Source organism: Lynx canadensis, chromosome B3 (assembly GCF_007474595.2).
Source record: "Lynx canadensis isolate LIC74 chromosome B3, mLynCan4.pri.v2, whole genome shotgun sequence".
Lineage (NCBI taxonomy): Eukaryota > Metazoa > Chordata > Mammalia > Carnivora > Felidae > Lynx > Lynx canadensis.
Window position 1 is genome coordinate 73,509,885 of NC_044308.2, and position 20,640 is coordinate 73,530,524.

At 43.4% G+C, this 20,640-nt stretch overlaps 1 protein-coding gene across 1 annotated transcript; it reads right to left on the bottom strand.

Annotated features, from left to right (window-relative positions):
* Positions 1 to 13,455: 13,455 nt before the first annotated feature.
* On the bottom strand, positions 13,456 to 19,762 carry PSMB5 (proteasome 20S subunit beta 5). Its single transcript, XM_030318701.1, has 3 exons — positions 19,546 to 19,762; positions 18,518 to 18,824; positions 13,456 to 13,961 (listed from the first exon to the last, which is right to left on the bottom strand). The coding sequence occupies exons 1-3, from the start codon at positions 19,741 to 19,743 to the stop codon at positions 13,675 to 13,677; spliced, it is 792 nt and encodes a 263-aa protein (XP_030174561.1). The 5' UTR covers positions 19,744 to 19,762; the 3' UTR covers positions 13,456 to 13,674.
* Positions 19,763 to 20,640: the final 878 nt, after the last annotated feature.

The window sequence follows — 20,640 nt, forward strand, 5'->3', positions numbered from 1 at the left end:
TACTCAGTGAAATTCTAGCCTTGGATTAAGCATCAAGGACTTGGTGCGTGGGCCTGAGCTCGTGACTTCCAGGTAGAACGTCTCTGGGTCGTGGCTGTTGCTTGACACTCCCACCTTTACGTGAACGAACATTTCAAGCAAATATGTGACATCCCTCAGGTGAAAGACAAATAGTCTTGGACTTTCGGCAATGCTTTTGCTCAGCCTGAGTCTCCAGTTTTTCTCTACCCGGCTAAGATAATATTCTCAATAACCTAAAATGGCTCCCCTTTACCTCCTGCATGAGGACCTAGTTGCTTGTACTTCAGAGTTAGACCATACATAATCCGGTCCCACGCTCTTGTTTGTTCTTAGTTCCCACTGCCCTCACCTTTTTAACCCGAATTATTCCTTTGCTCAAGTGCTCTCCTCTGCCTGGAATAATGCCTGTTTCCCTTTCTCTGACTAGTCAGTTTTTATCCATTCTTCTTCATTTATTTCAGTCAACACAGACCACTTCCTTCTCTCCTATCAGAATGAACTTCATGCTTTCTCAGGTTAGCAGCACTTAACTCTACCTTGATTGTTTCACCTATTTTAGTGATTTCACACTAGTAAGCTGTTTGAGATCACAGATCATGTCTTAAAGTTATTTTTCCATTCAGGAACCCCCCCTCCTTTTTTTAATTCTTACTTCAGCAGCTGGCATAATTGTAGACAACAGTAAGCACTGGAAAAAACATCATTTATAATTAAGTGAGTGGATTTTTTTTCTACAAAATTTGAAATTCCCACAAGAATGTGCCTTCTATAGTAACAGTTCATGAGCACTTACTGTGCAGGGACTGTTCTGAAAACTTCACGAATATTACATGTATTTAATCTCCACAGTAATGAAGAGGTACCATGATTATCCCCATTTTATATTAGAGATTCGAGTACAGAGGTACACAGATCTCTCTCAACTTACAGTGGGGTTACCTCCTGATGAACCTATCCTAAGTTGAAAATGTTAAGTTGGAAGTATATTTTATATACCTAACCTACTGAACCTCATAGTTTAGTCTAGCCTACTTTAAAAGTGCCTAGAACATTTACATTAGCCTACATTTGGGCAAAATCATCTAACACAAGCCTATTTTATAATAAGGAGTTGACTATCACATGTAATTTATTGAATGCCGTACCATAAGTGAAAAACCAAATGGTTATAAATGTATTGGTTTATCCTTGTGATGGTGTGGCTGCCTGTGAGTTGCGGCTCACTGCTTCTGCCCAGCATCATGAGAAAGTATCCTACTGCATATCACTAGCCCCGGAAAGAGCAAAATTCAAAATTCCAAGTATGGTTTCTACTAAGTGTGTATCACTTTCACTCCATTGTAAAAAAAAAAAAAAAAAAAAAAATCCTAAATCAGGGACCATCTATAATAATGTGACTAAGTTTATATGGATAATAAAAGATAGACCTGGGATTTGAACCCAGAAAATCTAGCTCCATAGTCATAGTTCCTAACCGTATGCCTCACAAGCTCCACAGTGCAGCTTTTAAAAACATTGTTATCTAATTGGAAAAAATTAGATACACAACATTCCACAAAATAAATGGCCTGAAAGCTTTCAAAATATCAATGTCTTGAAGCCACACACAAAGGTAGGAGGACTGTTCTGAATTAAAGGACAATATAGAGACATAACAACTAAATGCAAAATATGACCCTTAATTGGATCTGAATCAGAAAAAAATGAGTTACAATGGACATTACTAGAAAACAACTGGGGAAAATTGAATATGATAAATGGAATTAAATACTATGGGTCAGTATTAAACTGGCAGGTTGCTGGCATCCCCATTTTACAAGAAATCAAGTATCAGAGCTTACTACAAAGTCTCATAGCTAACAGGTGCCAGACCTGAACCCCCAAGCCAACTGTTCTAGTTACACCCCCGCACTCCCCGTACACCCCTGTTTCAGTGATTTCCTGGCTGTCAGTCAAACCTCCTCCATACAATTGTTGGTTCCCAAAGTCCAGGACGTTCTTGGTAGAATCTGGTTCTCAGCAGAAAGGCCTGTTGCCTCCAGCATCGTTTTCATCCAGGCAGCACCCTTGCTTCTGTGGCAACCCAGCTTTGCCTTTTATCTGAAAATGAGATGGCAGTGTTTATATTCTTGAGGGTTATAGATTTTCTATTTATTTTCCCACAATTTTTCATTAAAATTTTTTAAACATTTTTTTGTTTAATTTTTTTAATGTTTATTCAGTTTTGAGAGATGGAGAGCAAGCAGGGGTGGAGCAGAGGGAGAGGGAGACACAGAATCTGAAGCAGGCTCCAGGCTCTGAGCTGTCAGCACAGAGACAGACGTGGGGCTCGAACTCACAAACTGTGAGATCATGATCTGAGCTGAAGTCAGACACCTAACTGACTGAGCCACCCAGGCGCCCCTCCATTAAAAAAACATTTAATAATACAAGCAAGCAAGCCAGGAAATCACTAGGAAAACATGAATTTTGGATAGGAATATACTACGACATCTCATATCCTCAAACATACAGGTGGTCGTTTTCAAAATGTTAGGATGAAGGAAAAATAGAATTGTTAACAACGATTATTATAATTGAAATTTATTGGGGTGCCTGGGTGGCTCAGTCGGTTGAGGGTCTGACTTGATTTCAGCTCAGGTCATGATTCTAGGGTTGGGGGATCAAGCGTTGTGTTGGGCTCTGCTTCAGATTCTCTCCCTCTCTCCCTCTCTCCCTCTGCCCCTCTCCCCAACTTGTGCTCTCTAAAAAAATATATATATATATAATTTTTATATACATATATAATATATGTATATAAAATTATATATATTTATTACATATATTTTTATATATGTATATATGTATATGTATATATGTATATATGTAATATAATATATATTACATATATTACATATATTTATATATACATATATATGTATATAAAATAAATATATATTTATTATATATATGTATATATTTGATATCCATTGAGGGTCTCCTTGGGCCAGGTACTCTTTCATTTAATCAATCTATAAGTACTATTATACTGTCTCTTTTATTTATTTTATTTTTTTCATAATGTAATTTTATTTATTTTTTTGAAGTTTATTTATTTTTGAGAGAGAGAGCATGAGCAGGGGAGGAAGAGTGGCAGAGAGAGGGAGACAGAGAATCTCAAGCAGGCTCCTCCACACTGTCAGCGAAGAGCCCGATGCAGGGCTCGAATTCATGAACTATGAGATCGTGACCTAAGCCAAAATCAAGAGTCAGACACTTAACCCACAGAGCCACCCAATGCCCCTACTGTTTCTTTTACTGATGAGAAAACAGACTCAGAGAGGGAAGGTAAATCTCAAAGTCACTGAGCTCATTAAATGGTGGAGTCAGAACTTGAATTCAGGCCTCCAGACTTCAGAACCTGTGCTCTTGACCAATCATTAGTCTCTGACTAAATTGACAACATGCTCTCAGCCTTGCTGTGTTACCCTCTTTTGGTGTCTTACTTGGAGTCTATGAAAAATAAGCTGTCTTCCCTCTGAGAATCAACAGAATGTTCATGCCTGCCCCTCACCCACCCACCAATGTCTCCTGGGATATATTTTAAATTATGAGTCCATTTCTACAAATGTCAGAGTTAAGTTGGAAAAGCCATTTCTTTTTAAGTTTCTTTTTCCCCCCTGTGGTTATAAAGGAATCTTTGGTAGAAAGTTTGAGTAAAGCATTTTTGTGCTATTAGGTAATGAGAATAGAAAGAAAATGCACCTTTTTCACCTAAAAAAAATCACAATTTTAAACTCTAAAGCATTTGAGATTTCAAATGTTAAACTTTACAGATGACTTGTCGATTGAAGAAAAGCTGCTCATTTGGCTTTGACTCAAGCAGATCTCTTTATTTTAAGCTGTTTCTGTTCAGTGAGATCCCATGGGAGCTTCCACATACAGTGAAATCTGACTTGCCCTGGAGTGAGGCTGGGGAGCTGATTCTGACAGTCATTCATTAACACACCCGAGAACATTTTAGAACAGTAGTGGAAGGAAATCCCAGAGCCAGCTGGGAGGGTGTCCTTAGAGGCACTGGAGAGGGAAGTGTGAGTTGTCTGAGAGAGTTGAAGTTTGGAGACATGAAAGAGGTTATAGAAAGGTGGAAGGTAATGCAAAGGAAAAGAGAAAGGAAGACAGACAGGCAGCCGAGAACAGTACTCAATGAATAGTAAGCAAAAGAGTTTATGTTGTAGCAGGAGTGAAGGCAGATTAGATTTTAAGATAAAAATTTCTGAATCAGATTATTAAATGCAAAGGAAATTGTGTAAACAGCTGGGAAGTCTTTCTTAAAGACCAGTAAAAAATAAATACCAAAAAAAGTTAAAGTGCCAAGAAAATTAAATACAGATAAATGTGAAAAATGAGGAGGATGAGGAAGAGGAGAAGAAGAAGAAAGATAAATGCCAGCTAATGTATTTGCAAGAAATGACAGCAATCGAAAAAATAATGTTTGCCAACCACCAAAGCAAAAATTATTTCAGGAAGGATAATCAGTAGTTGCTAAATCCACTGGGTGCAAGACTGCAGGAGAACAGGATATTCACATGATCTCAAATAATCACTCTACCTATTATTAGTTTACTAAGTAATCACAAAGGGCAAACATGTCTTTACAATGGAGAAATCTAGCAGACAAACTTCACATCACCAATAAGGTAACAAACTGACATGTGTCTCCATATGCAGTACAATGGAAAATACACAATACCACCTAGGTAATATTCTTGCTACCAATGTTTAACCCGAGTCTAATCAGGAGGAAACAATCAGACAAATCCAGTTTGCTCGTGGCAAATGATGGCCTGGACTCTTTAAAGTACAAATGTCATGGGGCGCCTGGGTGGCTCAGTCGGTTAAGTGTCCAACTTTGGCTCAGGTCATGATCTCATGGTTTGTGGGTTTGAGCCCTGCATTGGGCTCTGTGCTGACAGCTCAGAGCCTGGAGCCTGCTTCCAATTCTGTCTCCTCTCTCTGCCCCTCCGCTGCTCATGCTCTCTCTCTCAAAAATTAATAAATGTTAAAAAAAATTTTTTTAAGTACAAATGTCATAAAAGACACATAGACAAATATGGGAGCCTTTTTTAAATTAAAGGAAACTAAAAAGATATGACAATTAAATGTGATATGTGAGCCTTGGGCTGCCTGGGTGGCTCAGTCGGTTGAGCGACCGACTTCAGCTCAGGTCATGATCTCACACTCCATGAGTTCGAGCCTCGCGTCAGGCTATGTGCTGACAGCTCAGAGCCTGGAGCCTGCTTCTGATTCTGTGTCTCCCTCTGCCCCTCCCCCATTCATGCTCTGTCTCTCTCTGTCTCAGAAATAAATAAACATTAAAAAAAATTTTTTTTTAATGTGATGTGTGAGCCTTGATTGACTTCTGGATCAAGAAAAGAGAAAACATTATGGACATAATTTGGACAAATGGGGAATTTGAATATGGACTAGATATCAGATAATATAATTATATCAATGCTACATTTCTTGGTGTGGTAATACGGTTTTATAGGAGAATACCTTAGTTCTTAGGAGACATATTTAGGGGTAAAATGCCATGAATCCTTAACCTACTTTCAAATGATTAAGTCAAATACATACTAACAAATAGATATATACTTAGAGATAAAACAAATGTGGCAAATTTGTTATCAAATTTGATATCAATTAGTGGACCTATAGGAAGGGTATATGGGTATTTGTTGTACTATTCTTTCAACTTTTCTGGTCTTGAAACATTTCAAAAAATTTTTAAAAAGTAGATAATGTTTTTGCTTTAGATATTTATTTAGATTCAGCCTTTACTTGAGACAAGGAAATAGTCCCATGGACTCTGGAATTCTCTGATTTATTTTAGGACTCTGTTACAATGCTTCAGAAAATGCCAAAGTGTGTGTTAATCTAGAATGTCAAAGAATGTGTTTTTGTTTTAATTTTTAAAAATGTATTTATTTTGAGGGGCACCTGAGTGGCTCAGTCAGTTAAGCATTTGACTTGGTTTCTGCTCAGGTCATGATCTCATGGTTCATGAAATCAAGCCCCGAATGGGGCTCTCTGCTGATGGTGCTGAGCCTGCTTGGGATTCTCTCTCTCTCTCTCTCTCTCTCTCTGCCCCTCCTGTGTCTCTTTCTCAAAATAAATAAATAAATTGGCGTGCCCAGGTGGCTCAGTCCATTAAACGTCTGACTCTTAGATTCAGCTTAGGACATGATCTCATGGCTCAGGAATTCTAGCCCTGCATCAGGCTCCTGCTGACAGTGAGGAGTCTGCTTGAGATTCTCTCTCTCTCCCTCTCTGTCTACCTCTCTCCCACTCTCTCTCTCAAAATAAATAAACTTAAAAATATTATAAATAAACAAACTTTTTAAAAAAGTCATTAAAATTTATTTGTTTTGATAGAGAGAGAGAGCACACAGGGGAGAAGCAGAGAGAGAGAGAGAGAGAGAGAGAGAGAGAATCCCAAGCAGGCCCCTCACTGTCAGCACAGAGGTGGATGCAGGGTTCAGTCCCAAAAATCAGGAGATCATGCCCTGAGCTGAAACCGAGAGCTGGATGCTTAACCAACTGAGCCACCCAGACCCCCACAAAGAATGTTTTTAAACAGGTAGAAGAAGAACAAGTGGCAACAATTCTAGATTGTGAAAAAAAAAACACAACCCAATGAAAAATGGCTTTTGTTTTTAAGGTGTGGGGGTTGGTGATGCATGAACCTCATTTTTACCATCGATTAGTCCTTCCCTTGTAAAGAGCAACTCACTCACGCACCTGACATCCAGGGACCAGTCTTGAGTATTGGCTAAGCCCTTACCCATCGATCTAACAGAAAACAAAACAAAACAGCACAATAAGACAGACACTCTACAGAGCTACCTTGAAACTCAATTCTTCAGGGCCTGACCATATTGTGTGTGAGACTAATCCTATCATTTGGAGAGAAAGATTACAGAACTGCAGAATCTGGGCAAGGTGGGATGGCAGGACTGCTCCTTAAAACTGCTTTTTATGGGGCGTCTGGCTGGCTCAGTCTGTGGAACATGCGACTCTTGATCTTGGGGTTTTGAGTTTGAGCCCCAGGTTGGGTGTAGGGATTACTTCAAAATAAAATCTTAGGGGCGCCTGGCTGGCTCAGTCGGTGGTGCTTGCAACTCTTGATCTTGGGGCTGTGGGTTCGAGCCCCACATTGGGTGCAGAGGTTGCTTAAAAATAAAATCTTAGGGGCACCTGGGTGGCTCAGTCGGTTGGGCGTTCGACTCTTGATTTCGGCTCAGGTTGTGATCTCGCAGTTTCGTGGGTTCGAGCCCTGCGTCAAGCTCTGTGTGCTGGCCTCCAGGAGCCTGCTTGGGATTCTCTGTCTCCTTCTCTCTCTCTGCCCCTCTCCTGGTCACACTCTCTCTATCTCTCTCAAAATAAATTAAAAAATAAAATAAAATTGTAATAAAATAAAATAATGTAAAATAAAATCTTAAAAAATAATAAAATAAAAAAAAAACTTACTTTTTATTACACCTAGCTGTCTTCATTTATAAGTAGGGGATGGCATAACACTTTAAAAATATGCTCAAAGCAAGTAATTTGTTCTTAATTTAAAAAAATTAATATTCGCTTCAAAGTATGCTTAAGAGCAGCAAACAGCATCTTAAAATTCAACAATTATAGGGAGTCACAGTTCTGAGAAGGGTAAGAAAGAATCACTGGCATAAGGGCACATAGAAGTCCTTCATTCATTCATTTATTCATTAAGATACATGTATTATATAATCTCTACTGAGTAGCCTACACTATGCTAGTCACAAGGGGACAAAGAGTAAGTATAGTAAGTGTTTGATGAAAAGGATGACAGACATATCACAAAATAACCAGAGACCCTACAGAGATGTTCTTCAAAGTGGCACATGCCTCGGATGGTTTAAAATATTTAAGTTACTTTACTTATTTTGAGAGAGCGAGTGTGCAGGAGGGGCAGAGAGAGAAAGAGATGGGATCCCAAGCAGGCTCTGCACTGTCAGTGCAGAGCCCAACGCCGGGCTTGAATTCATGAACCATGAGATCATGACCTGAGCCGAAATCAAAGATGCTTAACTAACTGAGCCACCCGGATGCCCTGCCTAAAACTATTTAAATGAGACAGGGGAACACTGCTACCCCTAGCCAAGAACCGCATTCAGGCTCTATTGACTCAAGGCTGAGCTTCCCTTATGCACATTTTGCTTCTTTGGGAGGTACCATGAGACTGTGCTTAATCTGTTGCTCTGGTTTAAAATGCTCCACTGCTTTCTTTTCTAGAGATTAAGCTGGGGGTACAGCCCCAAGATTCAAGAGACACAGGGTGAGTATCACCCCTCCCCCAGAACCCTGGTACTCGGTGGATTTCCTCTGATCAGGTGACATTGCACAGCACCCCTGGAGAAGAGCTACCATGAAAGAAGAGCCTGTGTATTCTATGAAACTCTGTATGCATGGGGAAGCTTAGAATATATGTCCCTGGGCCAACAATGGTATGTATTGAGGCTAAGCTGGGTAAAAGGCTGCAGTAGTTGCAAAAATATCCCCTTGACCTTGGTCCCTTCTGATCTGCACACATTCCTACTTAGAGCTACTTATTTCCTTCCCACTGGAAGCACCTGCTATTCTGGTCTTCCTGGGAGTTTGTGGCCTTCCTGGGAGTCTCCCCAGCCTTGGCCCTGACCTGTGGGCATTACAGAAAAACAGGGATGAGTTATGCATATGTGAGGTATGTGGCCAGGGGGTATGAAGCAGAAGGAAGAAGGGATCTCTTCACGAACCTAAAAGTAAAAATGTAAAAGGTACTGAATCTGTGATCCTGCCTCACTTACCCTGTTCCTCTTATGAGACAGATTTCTACTTTTCTGTCTTTGGCCTGGCTGAGGTGGTTCTGAGCACTCAAAGCTTTTTCCCAACCTTGCACAAGCAGGGTAGGCATGGAGAGATTCTTGCGGAATGTAAGTGACTGTGACAGTACAGGGGCAACACACAGGGAGGCACGTGTTCATTATGTATGGCTGGAGAAATTATCTGTCTCCAGGGGGACATGTTTCATTGTGCATTAGCTTCTAGCCGCTTCCTTCCTCCTGGTTTCTCTGCCCACTCTCTCGATCACTGTCCTTCGGAGTCTCCTTCCCACCCCCCACCTGTCCCTCTTCCACAGCGCCGCTCTGCCCATCACTGTCTCCTGCCACGTCCACGTCTCCCTCTCCACTTTGCTCACTCTCTCCCTTGCTGCCCAGGACTTTGCTTTTCCATTTCTGTCATTTGTCTCTTGTTTTCCCTAGCTCGCATTCTCTCATTCCATCTGTGTTTCTCTCTGCAGTACCAGCATTTTGGGTACCCCGAAGCTAGTGATAACCTTTTCTTGTTACATTAAAGTCCATAGCAGCACTTGGTTTATTGATTGATTGGTTTTTATTTTAATTCTGTGGAGGAAAGAAAAGGGAATTCTTACAAAGTGAGAGAACAGAGAGAAAGCATGAAATCAAGCAGAGGGAGAATAGAGAGACGGGGCAGCCTGAGAGGATGGGGTCAGGGCCAGAGAGGAAGGCATCAGAAGAGGTGGAATCCATGGTGTCTAATTTCCCTTCAAATAAACTAGGTCAGATATTCATGGCTGATGACAGCTGAATCTGGATTATAAAGGGTTAAGTATTAAGTTAGGCTTGGCACCTAACTCAGAGGGAAAAGCTTCAGGGAGAAATGAGTTGGGTTAAATAAACCCAAGAAGCTGACGTGGGTAGAATTTCTTCTGCCTGACCCACTAACAACTGCGAACAGGACATTTTGGAAATGGTTTTTATTGAAATGCTTCAGTGGGGCATAGCCCCTGGAAGCAAGAACTTGGCTCAGAGGCCAGGCCTGGGGAGCACTGCAGGAATGTGGACAGTCAGTTGACCGGAGGGAGGGGGTGGGGAAGGAGGGGCGGCCAGGGTCAGGCAGGAGGTGGCAGCAGCTGCTGATCAGGGCAGTTCTGATGCTGTGTGTGCACCCTCCTCTTGCCTGCTATAATTAAAGCTTTCCCAATATGATTCTGGCCTCCTGAAGGGAAACTAGAATTTTGAAAACAAACAAGAAACAAACAAAAAAACCAGCAGAGATGCTTGGTTGCAATATATGCATATTTTAATCAGAAAGCACTTAATCATGTCCCGAGGTCACTGCCGCTGGTCAGTTTCACAGTACCTCATCTCCTGCTATAGCCCTGGCAGGAGGGGCTCTTCTAGGAAAACAAACAAAAATACCAACATGAAAAACCCTAACTGTATGCACAGGATTAGATATGCTCATGTAAATCCTTCACTGACCCCATCCTCTTCCTTTCGTTGTGACACAAGGGAAATGCTGCCCCAAGAGTGTTCCTCCACACTTTTTTACCTTACTCCCTTTTCCTCCCACCTCTTGTTCCTCTCCCACAACGGACCACACAGAATCCATGGACCAGAATAAATCCGTTGTTTTATTTTCCCTCAAAGGATGTAACCTTCCACTCTCCAAATGGCTTTGACAGTTTTCTCATTTGCTAGCTGAGGAGGATATCAAGAGACATTGACCTTCTGGTTTTGCCTAAAGAGGGAACACTCAAGAACTATTATGCTCCTGTCCCTGATTTCCTTTCATTGTGCCCTTCCTCCCCCTCCCCCATGTCCTTGCCTACCTTTTCCCTTTCCCTCCTGAACATTCTGCTCTCCCCACAGCCCTCCCTCGCCTGGTGTGGAGATGCTATGGGGCTCGTCTGCCTTCAATCCCACAGCATTCCCTGCTACCAAGAGAAAGCACAGGGCCTCAAGGAGTGCTTGCTCCCTATTTAATCAGATTAGTCCCATTACCTACCCTGAGGAGTCAGATTCTGGTGTCACTGAGCTATCTCTAGAAGGAGGAGAAATTGTCAGACATCACTTAAAGAGCCCTGTCCCGTGGACGCCTGGGAACTGCCGAGAGAAATTAATCTTCCAGCTATTTAAGGCAATTTCTTTTCCATCATCCTTTGTCAAGAGGACTGCACTGGGAAATGAATCTGGTGGGAGTCCCTGAACTGGTCCACTCCACTCAACAGAATCTCTCCAGTGCTGTGCGGCATCCATCATCCCCACACAAGCGGAGACATACAACATCACTGCAAAGCCAGCTCCCCACCAGCACTTGGCAGCAAGAAGTCACAACTGCACAGGGTGGGCCTGACTGGGCCTAGTCACTTGCAATTTTCCTCTACCTCTGCTCTACTTTCTCTCCAGAAAACCTACCAAAAATCAATCTCTTCCATTAATCGAATCTTTCTTTTATCTAAGATCCAGGAAGGCAGCGAAAGGGGCATCTGCAGAACAGAACATGGGACTGATGTTTGTGCATTTTCTTGCCTGAACATAAGGATCCAGTCAGTGCCTGGCTGACTCAGCTGGTTCAGCGTCCAACTTTGGCTCAGGTCATGATCTCACGGGTTCATGGGTTTGAGCCCTGCTTCGGGCTCTCTGCTGTCAGCGCAGAGTCTGCTTCTGATCCTCCACCCCACCCCCTGCCCCTTCCCGGCTCGCTTTCACTCTCTTAAAGATAAACAAATATTAGGAAAAAAAAAAAAAAAAAAGATTCAGTGTAGAATAGGTGCTTACATTAAACAGCTAGACCACTACCAAAGCCAGGTGTGAGACAGAAACAGGGCAAGGGTAGCATTGCTTCAAGACCATCTCTTCTCTCCAGACTATTTTCTTTCATGGGCTAGGGAGGCCTGTGCTCATTCATGTAAAAAAAATTCCAATCTTCAACTCTCTTTCCACCCTCTCAAGGTTATTCCCCAGGGCGGCAATTTTCAAATTGTGTTCCTTGGGGTTTCAAGAAGTGCCGGGGAGTATGTGTCTATAAGGGTGTGTTGGTAGGGAGGTGGTGTTGTGGACAGTGGCTCCATGGAGGAGGAAGCTCAGTGGTTAAGGCTCTGGACCCCTCAACTCTATCTCAACCTGAGTTGATTTCTTTCAGGTGTTAGAATTTCTCCTAAGAGGTTGTTTTTGTTTGTTTTTAGGTTTTAATTTTTATTTTTTTAAGTAAGCTCTACACCCAATGTGGGGCTCAAACTCATGACCCCAAGATCAAGAGTTGCATGCTCTACCCACTAAGCCAGCCAGGCACCCCTAAGGTTCTAATTTTGAACAAAGATCTCCAAACCAGTGTCCTGAGAGGTCGATGAGTGTACCTGTGTCTATCATTCAGCTGACCATGGGCTGATGGCCTCAGAGAAGGGAGGTGCAGCATGGCTCCCGCCCCTTCTAATGGCTCCTAATGCTGAGTAGGCCCAGGTCCCCACTAGCAGCTCCCTGACTCCAGGGGCTCCCAAGGCACTTTTCAGCAAAATGAATCTCCTTAGGCACCAGTCATTTGTTTTCCAAACTCCCTTCTCCAATCTCACTAATTCCCAATTTCCCTGCATTTGACAAATGCAATTAACAAGCCTCGATCAGTTCCTGGCCGACAGCCCTCATCAATCAATATGCGACTGCATGAGGCTGAGGGGGAAGGGAAGGTACAAGAAGGGAAGGTATCCGCAGTCCAGGCAGAGGAGGCCTTACCCCCTCTATAGCTCAAACCCCTCTGCCTCAAAATGGGACACTGGGTTGTCACCCTCACCAACCACTTTCCCCTTCCTGCTAACTATAAAAACAAAGCAGTATTGTTTTATACCCTCCTCTCCCATCTTTTAAAGGTTTTTCCCATCAACCTCCTCTATCTCCCCTATGCTTATGTCTTCTCTTTAACAGAAGGCCTTGCCATCTGCTGCCACCATAGCTTGGGAAGCCCCTCAGTGCTGGGTGTGATAAATCAGCCATTTTTCTGCTCTCAGAAGGGCCTCTTCTCCACCCACACGTCCCAATGACAATTTTGTGCTGCTTCCTGTCCAGAAGGCTCTAAGCCCACCACCAACCGCTCTGTCCCCCACACCTACACACACTGGAGCGCCAAAAGGACAAGGATCACCAACCTTGGGGTCACTACCGCTTTCACACTCACCTCTGTGTCCTCTTTTCCCAGGGTCCAAAACTTCCCTTCCCAATTGGTTCAAGATGCAAGATTCACCCTCTTCACCTTTCTGCTCTGCATGTAGCACTAGCCTCCCCTCCCCCACCACAAAGTGAAAGCTTTTTCCTCCGCAGCTCTGGCTCATACAGCCCTGTGCATCTTTCCACCTCATCAACTTTTCATCTCTTTGCAAACAGAATCGGGAAGTCTCTCCCTCCTCCCTTGCCTCTCTCTCCTTCTCCTTTGTTATTAGCTTCATGAGTGGGGATGCTAATGTATTCACTAGACAATGTCTTCACACCACTGTTTCCTGTAATTACAGTCAGTGCCCTCCCACTGTCCTGGCTTATTTGGCTGTAAAGTGCTTGGAGGAGGGACAGTGTGGACAAAAGACACAACACAGACTGTGGTCAAGTAGTGTAATGTTAACATCCAAGAAAGTAAAACGATCACCTCTGCAGCAGCAGGTCATTAACAACTGGTAACATAGAGAGGTCAACGGCACCAGAGCTTAAAAAAATTATCAATACAATTGAGGACCACTCCACTATAGGATGGGGAGCTGTATCCACATTACCAACAATAGTCACCCCAAGAAATGCAAGCAGCCACATCTGCCCTCTTTCAGGGGGTAGATCCACTATATTTGTCATGTAGATCAGCTACATTGTCACTGGAGACTCGGATCCAGCCATCCTCTCGGACATGGTAGAGGTTGACTGCACCTCCTGAGTAGGCATCTCTATAGGTGGCTTGGTAGATGGCTCGACGGGCCAGGTCATAGGCCTGTTCCACCTCTAGGTCATAGGAGTAACCCCGATCCATGACCCCATAAGCATACACAGAGCCAGAACCTACAGAGAAGGTGGCCCCTGAGATCCGGTTTCCTTCACTGTCCACATAGTAGAGGCCTGGAAAGAGAGGTGAGGTTAGCAGGACAAAAAGAAAAAAAAATGACCACCCCTTCTGACATCTAATTCATTTTCCAAGAACAGTTCTTTAGCTCTTTTGAAACCCAGGGGAGACCAACAGATATACGTAAGAAAATAGCACTTTGGGGTGCCTTGATGGCTCAGTCAGTTAAGCATCTGACTCTTGGCTCAGGTCATGATCTCATGGTTCATGGGTGTGAGCCCCACGTCAGGCTCAGCACTGACAGCACGGAGACTGCTTAGGATTCTCGCTCTCAAAATAAATAAAGACTCCAGGATCCTACAATATACCATCTACTCTAACCTCACATTACAGTAACTCCTTTCTTGTCCTTGCTGTATAAGCAAAAAGTATAATCCAAATGACTTAGGTTTCAAACACAGAACTTCAGGCACTGTGGGAGATGTTTAACACGATTCTAGCCCTCAAACTTCAGACTATCTGAAGGACAAGACATACATCATACAGTAGGAGAAAGCCTGGAGTTTTGAATCATATTGCAAAGACCTGCACTGTCCAGTATGGGAGCCACTAGACATGTGACTACTGAGCATTTGAAATGAAGCTGGTACCACATGCTGACATGATAACACTTTGGATCCATTTGGATCCACGAAATAAAATATATTATTAAAATTAATTTCCATTAATTTTTTTTTAACATTTATTCATTATTGAGAGACAGAGCATGAGCAGGGGAGGGGCAGAGGGAGAGGGAGACACAGAATCTGAAGCAGGTTCCAGCTGTCAGCACAGGGCCCGATGTGGGGCTCGAACTCACAAACCACAAAATCATGACCTGAGCCAAAGTCGGACACTTAACTGACTGAGCCACCCAATGGCCCCAAATTAATTTCCATTTTTAATTTTTAGGATGTAGCTATTACAAAATTTAAAAATACACATGTATTACTCACATTTTATTTCTATTGGACAGTGCTGCCTGTTTTTGTAAACAAAGTTTTACTGCAACACTGCCATACCCATTTGTGTACATAGGGTCTATGACTGCTTTTGTGCTAAAACAGGAGAGTTAAGCAGTTGAGACAAAGACCAGATGGCCTGCAATCCTAAGTTATTTACTATTTGGCCCTTTATGAAGAAGTTAGCTGATTTTTAGTATATATGAAAATTTAGACAAAGATTTTAATAAAATTTTTATCAATCCCAAATGCCTGCTGGACCTTTCCAACAGAATGCCCTTCTCATCAAGTTCAGATTCAAACTTCCTATCTTCAAATACTTTCAGTGGCCCTCCATTACCAACCAAACTCATCTTTCATGTGCTGCACCAGCCCGCATTGCCAATGGCATCGTTAATCTTTTTCCTACTTCAGTGGTTCCCATCTCTCACTATGTATCAGAATCCTCTAAGGAAGCTTTTTAAAAAGATGCCCAGGACCTACCCCAGGTATTCTTTTTCAATTGGTCTGGGGTGGGGAGTAAGTATGGAGCTTGTGTTTTGAGTTCTTCAGGTGATTCTAAAGCAAGCCAGTAGAGAACCACAACTCATCTCAGCTTTTGGGTTCGAAGGATTCCAATGTCTACCCCCAACTAGCCCCTTCCGGGTCCCACAGCCACCGCCTTGCCTAGCTGGCTCACTAGCTGGTTCCAGATTACCTCTCTGGCTTTATGGATCCCTAACTCCTCTTCATACAACCTTAGTTGCAATTAAAGTGGGCTTTCAGTTACTCCCCCAAAACCGCATGCTTGTTTCCTCCCTTCCTTTGTTCACTAGCCTTCCCCTCTCTGATATGTACATCTTGGACAAATGCCACCTACCCATGAAGTCTTTCCAAGTTCCTCCCATCAGAAGTAATCCCTTCCTTCTCAAAATTCCCTCAGCATCATATTGGTTCTTTTAAAAACAGCACTCATCTCGTTTAGCCTTGTACTAAGTAATCTGTGATCCTTTCTCAATCTTTTTTGAAAAAAAAATTTTTTTTTAAGTTTGAGAGAGACAGAGATAGTGTGAGTGGGGGAGGGGCAGAAGAGATGGAGAGAGAATCCCAAGTAGGCTCTGCACTGTCAGCATGGAGCCGGACTCGGGGCTCAAACTCTTGAAATCCTGAGATCATGATGTGAGCTGAAACCAAGAGTCAGATGCTGAACCGACTGAGCCATCCAGGTGCCCCTCTCAGTCTCTGCTTCTTGGAGAAAGGGGCTGACTCATCCTGAATGGGACAGGTTGTCAGGAAGGCTTTTTTTTTTTTTTTTTTAAGGTAGGCTCTATGCCTTGTGTGGAGCCCAATGCAGGGCTTAAACTCATGACCCTGAGATCAAGACCTGAGCTGAGATCAAGAGTTGGATGCATGCGGCACTTGCATGGCTCAGTCGGTTAAGCAACTGACTCTTGATTTTGGCTCAGGTTATGATATCACGGGTTCGTGAGTTCGAGCCCCACACTGGGCTCTATGGTGACAGTGCAGAGTCTGCTTGGGATTCTCTTTCCCTCTCTCTCTCTCTCCACCCCTCCCCCGCAATAAATAAATAAACTAAAAGTCCTGGGTATCCTACAGTTGTTTGATAGAGGAAAACTAGGCACTCAGTAAGCAGGCGAACGAATGAAGCAAAAAAAGGAAGAGGAAAGAATAAACTATCTTCAAGCATTGAGGGGGAAAATGACACAGAAAGTGACTGGCTGTATTCCAGCTTGACTAAAGAAACAGACATTCAAATCTGGTTAAAAAACTGGGTTCCTCGCTGGCTCAGTCAGAGGAGCATGTAACTCCTGATCTTGGGGTCATGGGTTTGAACCCCATGTTGGGTGCAGAGATTACTCAAATACATAAAACTTAAAAACAAACAAACAAACAAACAAACAAACAAACAAACAACTGGTTGAAAAGGAAGAGACATTAGATACAAGGTTAAACTTCCTGGCAAGGTCTCTATATACTAGAAAGAGAAAAAAGGCTAAGGAATTTATTTTCAGAGATGACAGAACAGGACCTAGGATCCTAGGGTATTATATCAAGCAAGGAGAGGGTGAGTCCCAAAAGCCCCTTCTAGGTCAAAGACTCTCTAAAGGGAAAAAGGGAAGAGAAATAACTAAGTTTACAGTAGCTACTTGTATAGTAGAATTTCACTGTCCAACACAGTGGTCACCAGCAACATATGGCTATTGAACACTTGAAAGGGGGCTAACGCACATGCAAAAATGTTACTATTTTAGGTATTTTGTATTAAATAAATAGTTAAAATTAATTTCCCAATCTTTTTGCTTTTTAAATATATCCATTAGGCAATCTTTAAAAATTTTAATTATTATTAAAAAAAATTTTTTAATGTTTATTTATTTTTGAGAGAGAGAAAGAGAGAGAGAGAGACAGAGCATGAGCAAGGGAGGGGCAGAGAGAGAGAGGGAGACATAGAATCTAGAGCAGGGTCCAGGCTCCGAGCTGTCAGCACAGAGCCTGACGCAGTGTTCGAACTCACAAATAGTGAGATCATGACCTGAGCCGAAGCCGGATGCTTAACCAACTGCGCCACCCAGGCACCCCAGTTATTATTTTTAAAGTAAGCTCTAAACCCAACATAGGGCTTGAACTCATGACCCTGAGAACAGGAATTGCATTCTCTGTTGACTAAGCCAGCCAGGTGCCCCTCCATTAGACAATTTTATTAAAAAAAAAAAAAAAAAATTTCTTTAATGTTTATTTTTGAGACAGAGAGAGACAGAGCATGAACGGGGGAGGTTCAGAGAGAGGGAGACACAGAATCTGAAGCAGGCTACAGGCTCTGAGCTGTCAACACAGAGCCCAACGTGGGGCTCGAACTCATGGACTGTGAGATCATGACCTGAGGTGAAGTCGGATGCTTAACTGACTGAGCCACCTAGGCGCCCCTAGACAATTTTAAATGACATATGCAGCTCACATCATATTTTTATTAGAAAGCACTGACTGGTTTTTAATGTCTATTATCCAATTTCACTCTCAAATACACTCTTCATAGGTATTATTATTATTATTATTATTATTTTAAAGTTTATTTATTTATTTTGAGAGAGAGAGAAAAAGTGTGAGAGCAGGGGAGGGGCAGAGAGAGAGGAGAGAGAGAATCCCAAGCAGGATCCATGCCATCAGGGCAGGGCCCAAAGCAGGGCTTGATCCCTTGAACTTTGAGATCATGACCTAACCTGAAACCAAGAGTCAGATGCTCAGCCCAATGAGCCACGCAGGTGCCCCTGTAGATCTTATTATTTTACGGGAGAGAGAATAGAAGGAAAAACATTATGTGCCAAACACTACATGCTTTACGTGTATTACTTCATTTAACCACTGCAACAGATGATGAAACTAACTGGGAAAATGAGCGACCTGTGTAAGGTCACATGGGTAGTCAATGACACAGCTAATCTAAGCTCCATGCCCTCTCCTACACTGTAGTGCCTTCCTTCAACATAGAGAAGAGCCAAAACCTAATAAACACATCCTCAGCACTGACACAAAGCCCTTTCATTCACCTGTTCATCCAACCCCTCCTCTCTGTAGTGTCAGCCCAAGAATCATGTGGTTGCAGCTTAACTCACCAGGGCCTCTCTTATCCCAGCCACAGATCATGGTGCCCATGGACAGCCCCATGCCTTTATACTGATACACCATGTTGGCAAGCAGCTTGGAGGCAGCTGCTACAGAGATGCGTTCCTTGTTTCGAAGCTCATAGATTCGACATTGACGAGCCAACAGGCGCTCCCAGAAGCTGCAATCCGCTGCGCCCCCAGCCATGGTGCCCAGCAGGTAGGGATTGATCTCTATCACCTTCTTTACTGTCTGGGAGGCTATATAGGCACCCGCTGTGGCGCGAGAGTCCGCTGCAACAATGACTCCATGTTGAAACTGTTAAGATCAGAGGAAAACACAAAGCAGGCCACATCAGACCACAGAAACATCTTGACATTTCTTTTTGCATCAATGGAAACCCAGAACATCTTTTTCTCTATCGTTTTACACTTCACAATATGCTTTCCACATATTACTATCAACTAAACTTCCCATCAATCCCTCGATGGGATATAACCGGTATTAGCTTCCAATTTCATTTTATAGATCAGGAAACAGGTTCAATGAGATCGAATGACTTGCCCAAGATCCTAGAGCTAGTTATTGCAAAGCTGGATCAGGAATCCCAACTGTCTGGCTCCCACTACAGTGCTCCCTCCCACCAACCTTCCCTCTCAAAAGACGCAGCTTTTCGGTTACCCTCGCCTAACGGGGACCCAGTTTCCAAAACCTTTGGTTAATGGTTACAATATCCCACCCCCTGTCAGTGTTCATTGCTGCTGCGGCCTCCCCTTTCCTGGCCACCTGGGGTTGCCTAGGAATCAACCCAAGCAGCCTCGGTTTCTTCTTCCACTTAACCCTGGCCACACGGTCCTGCGGCGCGAGAATCAAGGTCTCCCGGGGCAATGAGACAGCGAAACCATCGGGACCGGGACGAGAGGACCGAGGCTCCCACTAGGCTTCGTGGTCGCGGCCCCCGCGGGCTCCGGTCCAGCTGAGAGGCTAGGAAGGGCGCGGGCGCGCGGGACTAAGCCCGGCGCGGCGGCTGGGTCCGCACCTTGAAGGCCAGGGTGGTGGTTCCATGAAGCATTTCGATTCTCGGCTCCTCTGGGACACCCCGGTGGGGTGCGGCCAGGCTCAGCCCATCGCTGGGACTCCCTGGACCCAGATCCAGCAGATCCGCACGACCCCCGAGTCCGAAAAACCCGAGCCCGTTCACCGGTAGCGGCCTCTCCAACACGCTGGCCAGCGCCATGTCTAGTAAGGGCACAAGGAACGCCCGGCGAGAACGCCTACCAGAGAGCAGTAGGGCAACGCTTCGCCGTCACAGCTTCACTTCCTATTAAAGCTATCCCAGGGAGGAACCATTTTAACTCCTGGCAACCACGCCTCCCAAAACAAGATCCAGACACGAGGGACTATATTAACGGAAGGGTAAAAAAATAAATGGATTAATTTATTCTAAATTTAAAGGGACGCTGTTGTCATCTTGACTTTAGTCATGCAAGCAGTACTGGATTGAGTTACCCTACAATTCATAGGAAATTGTCCATGTTGCGTGAGGGAAGTGAGGCCGGCCATCTTTGAGACGGGCGTGACTAGTTGAAAATCCTTTCCGAACCCTTAACGCTAAGTCGTCCCCGCCCTGCCGGGTGTCTGAGCGGTACTTTACATCTTTGCGGCTTTAGCATCCTATTAATTCGACTGACGTTGCCATTTTGTTTAAGGGCACCCTCTAATACTAGGTAAAATAATGATCTACTCTGAGGCCATTTTCTTGTGAAGTTAGTTAAACCACAGTACTTTGTGGTAAAAATCGCAACAAAATAAAAGTGCTATACCTCTTGTTGTCTGGTAACATTAATCACCACACTACCCACATTCTGTAAGCAATTTTTAAGATTTAATATTCTCTTTACTCCCACCCTGTGGTGCAAATGCTAATAAGTAATGTATCGCCAAAGATGAAAAATAAAGAAGGAAAAGTACGGGACTCAGTTAATCCACAAACTAGATTCTCAATTCAGCTGCGAATAACTGAGTCAATAGTCATTTACCATTTCAGAGCCTGGAGGAGGGTTGACGCTCTATAAAGATGTTCCAAGAGATTCTCTAACTTAAGCTTGCTAAGACGAGCTCTTTATTAATACAG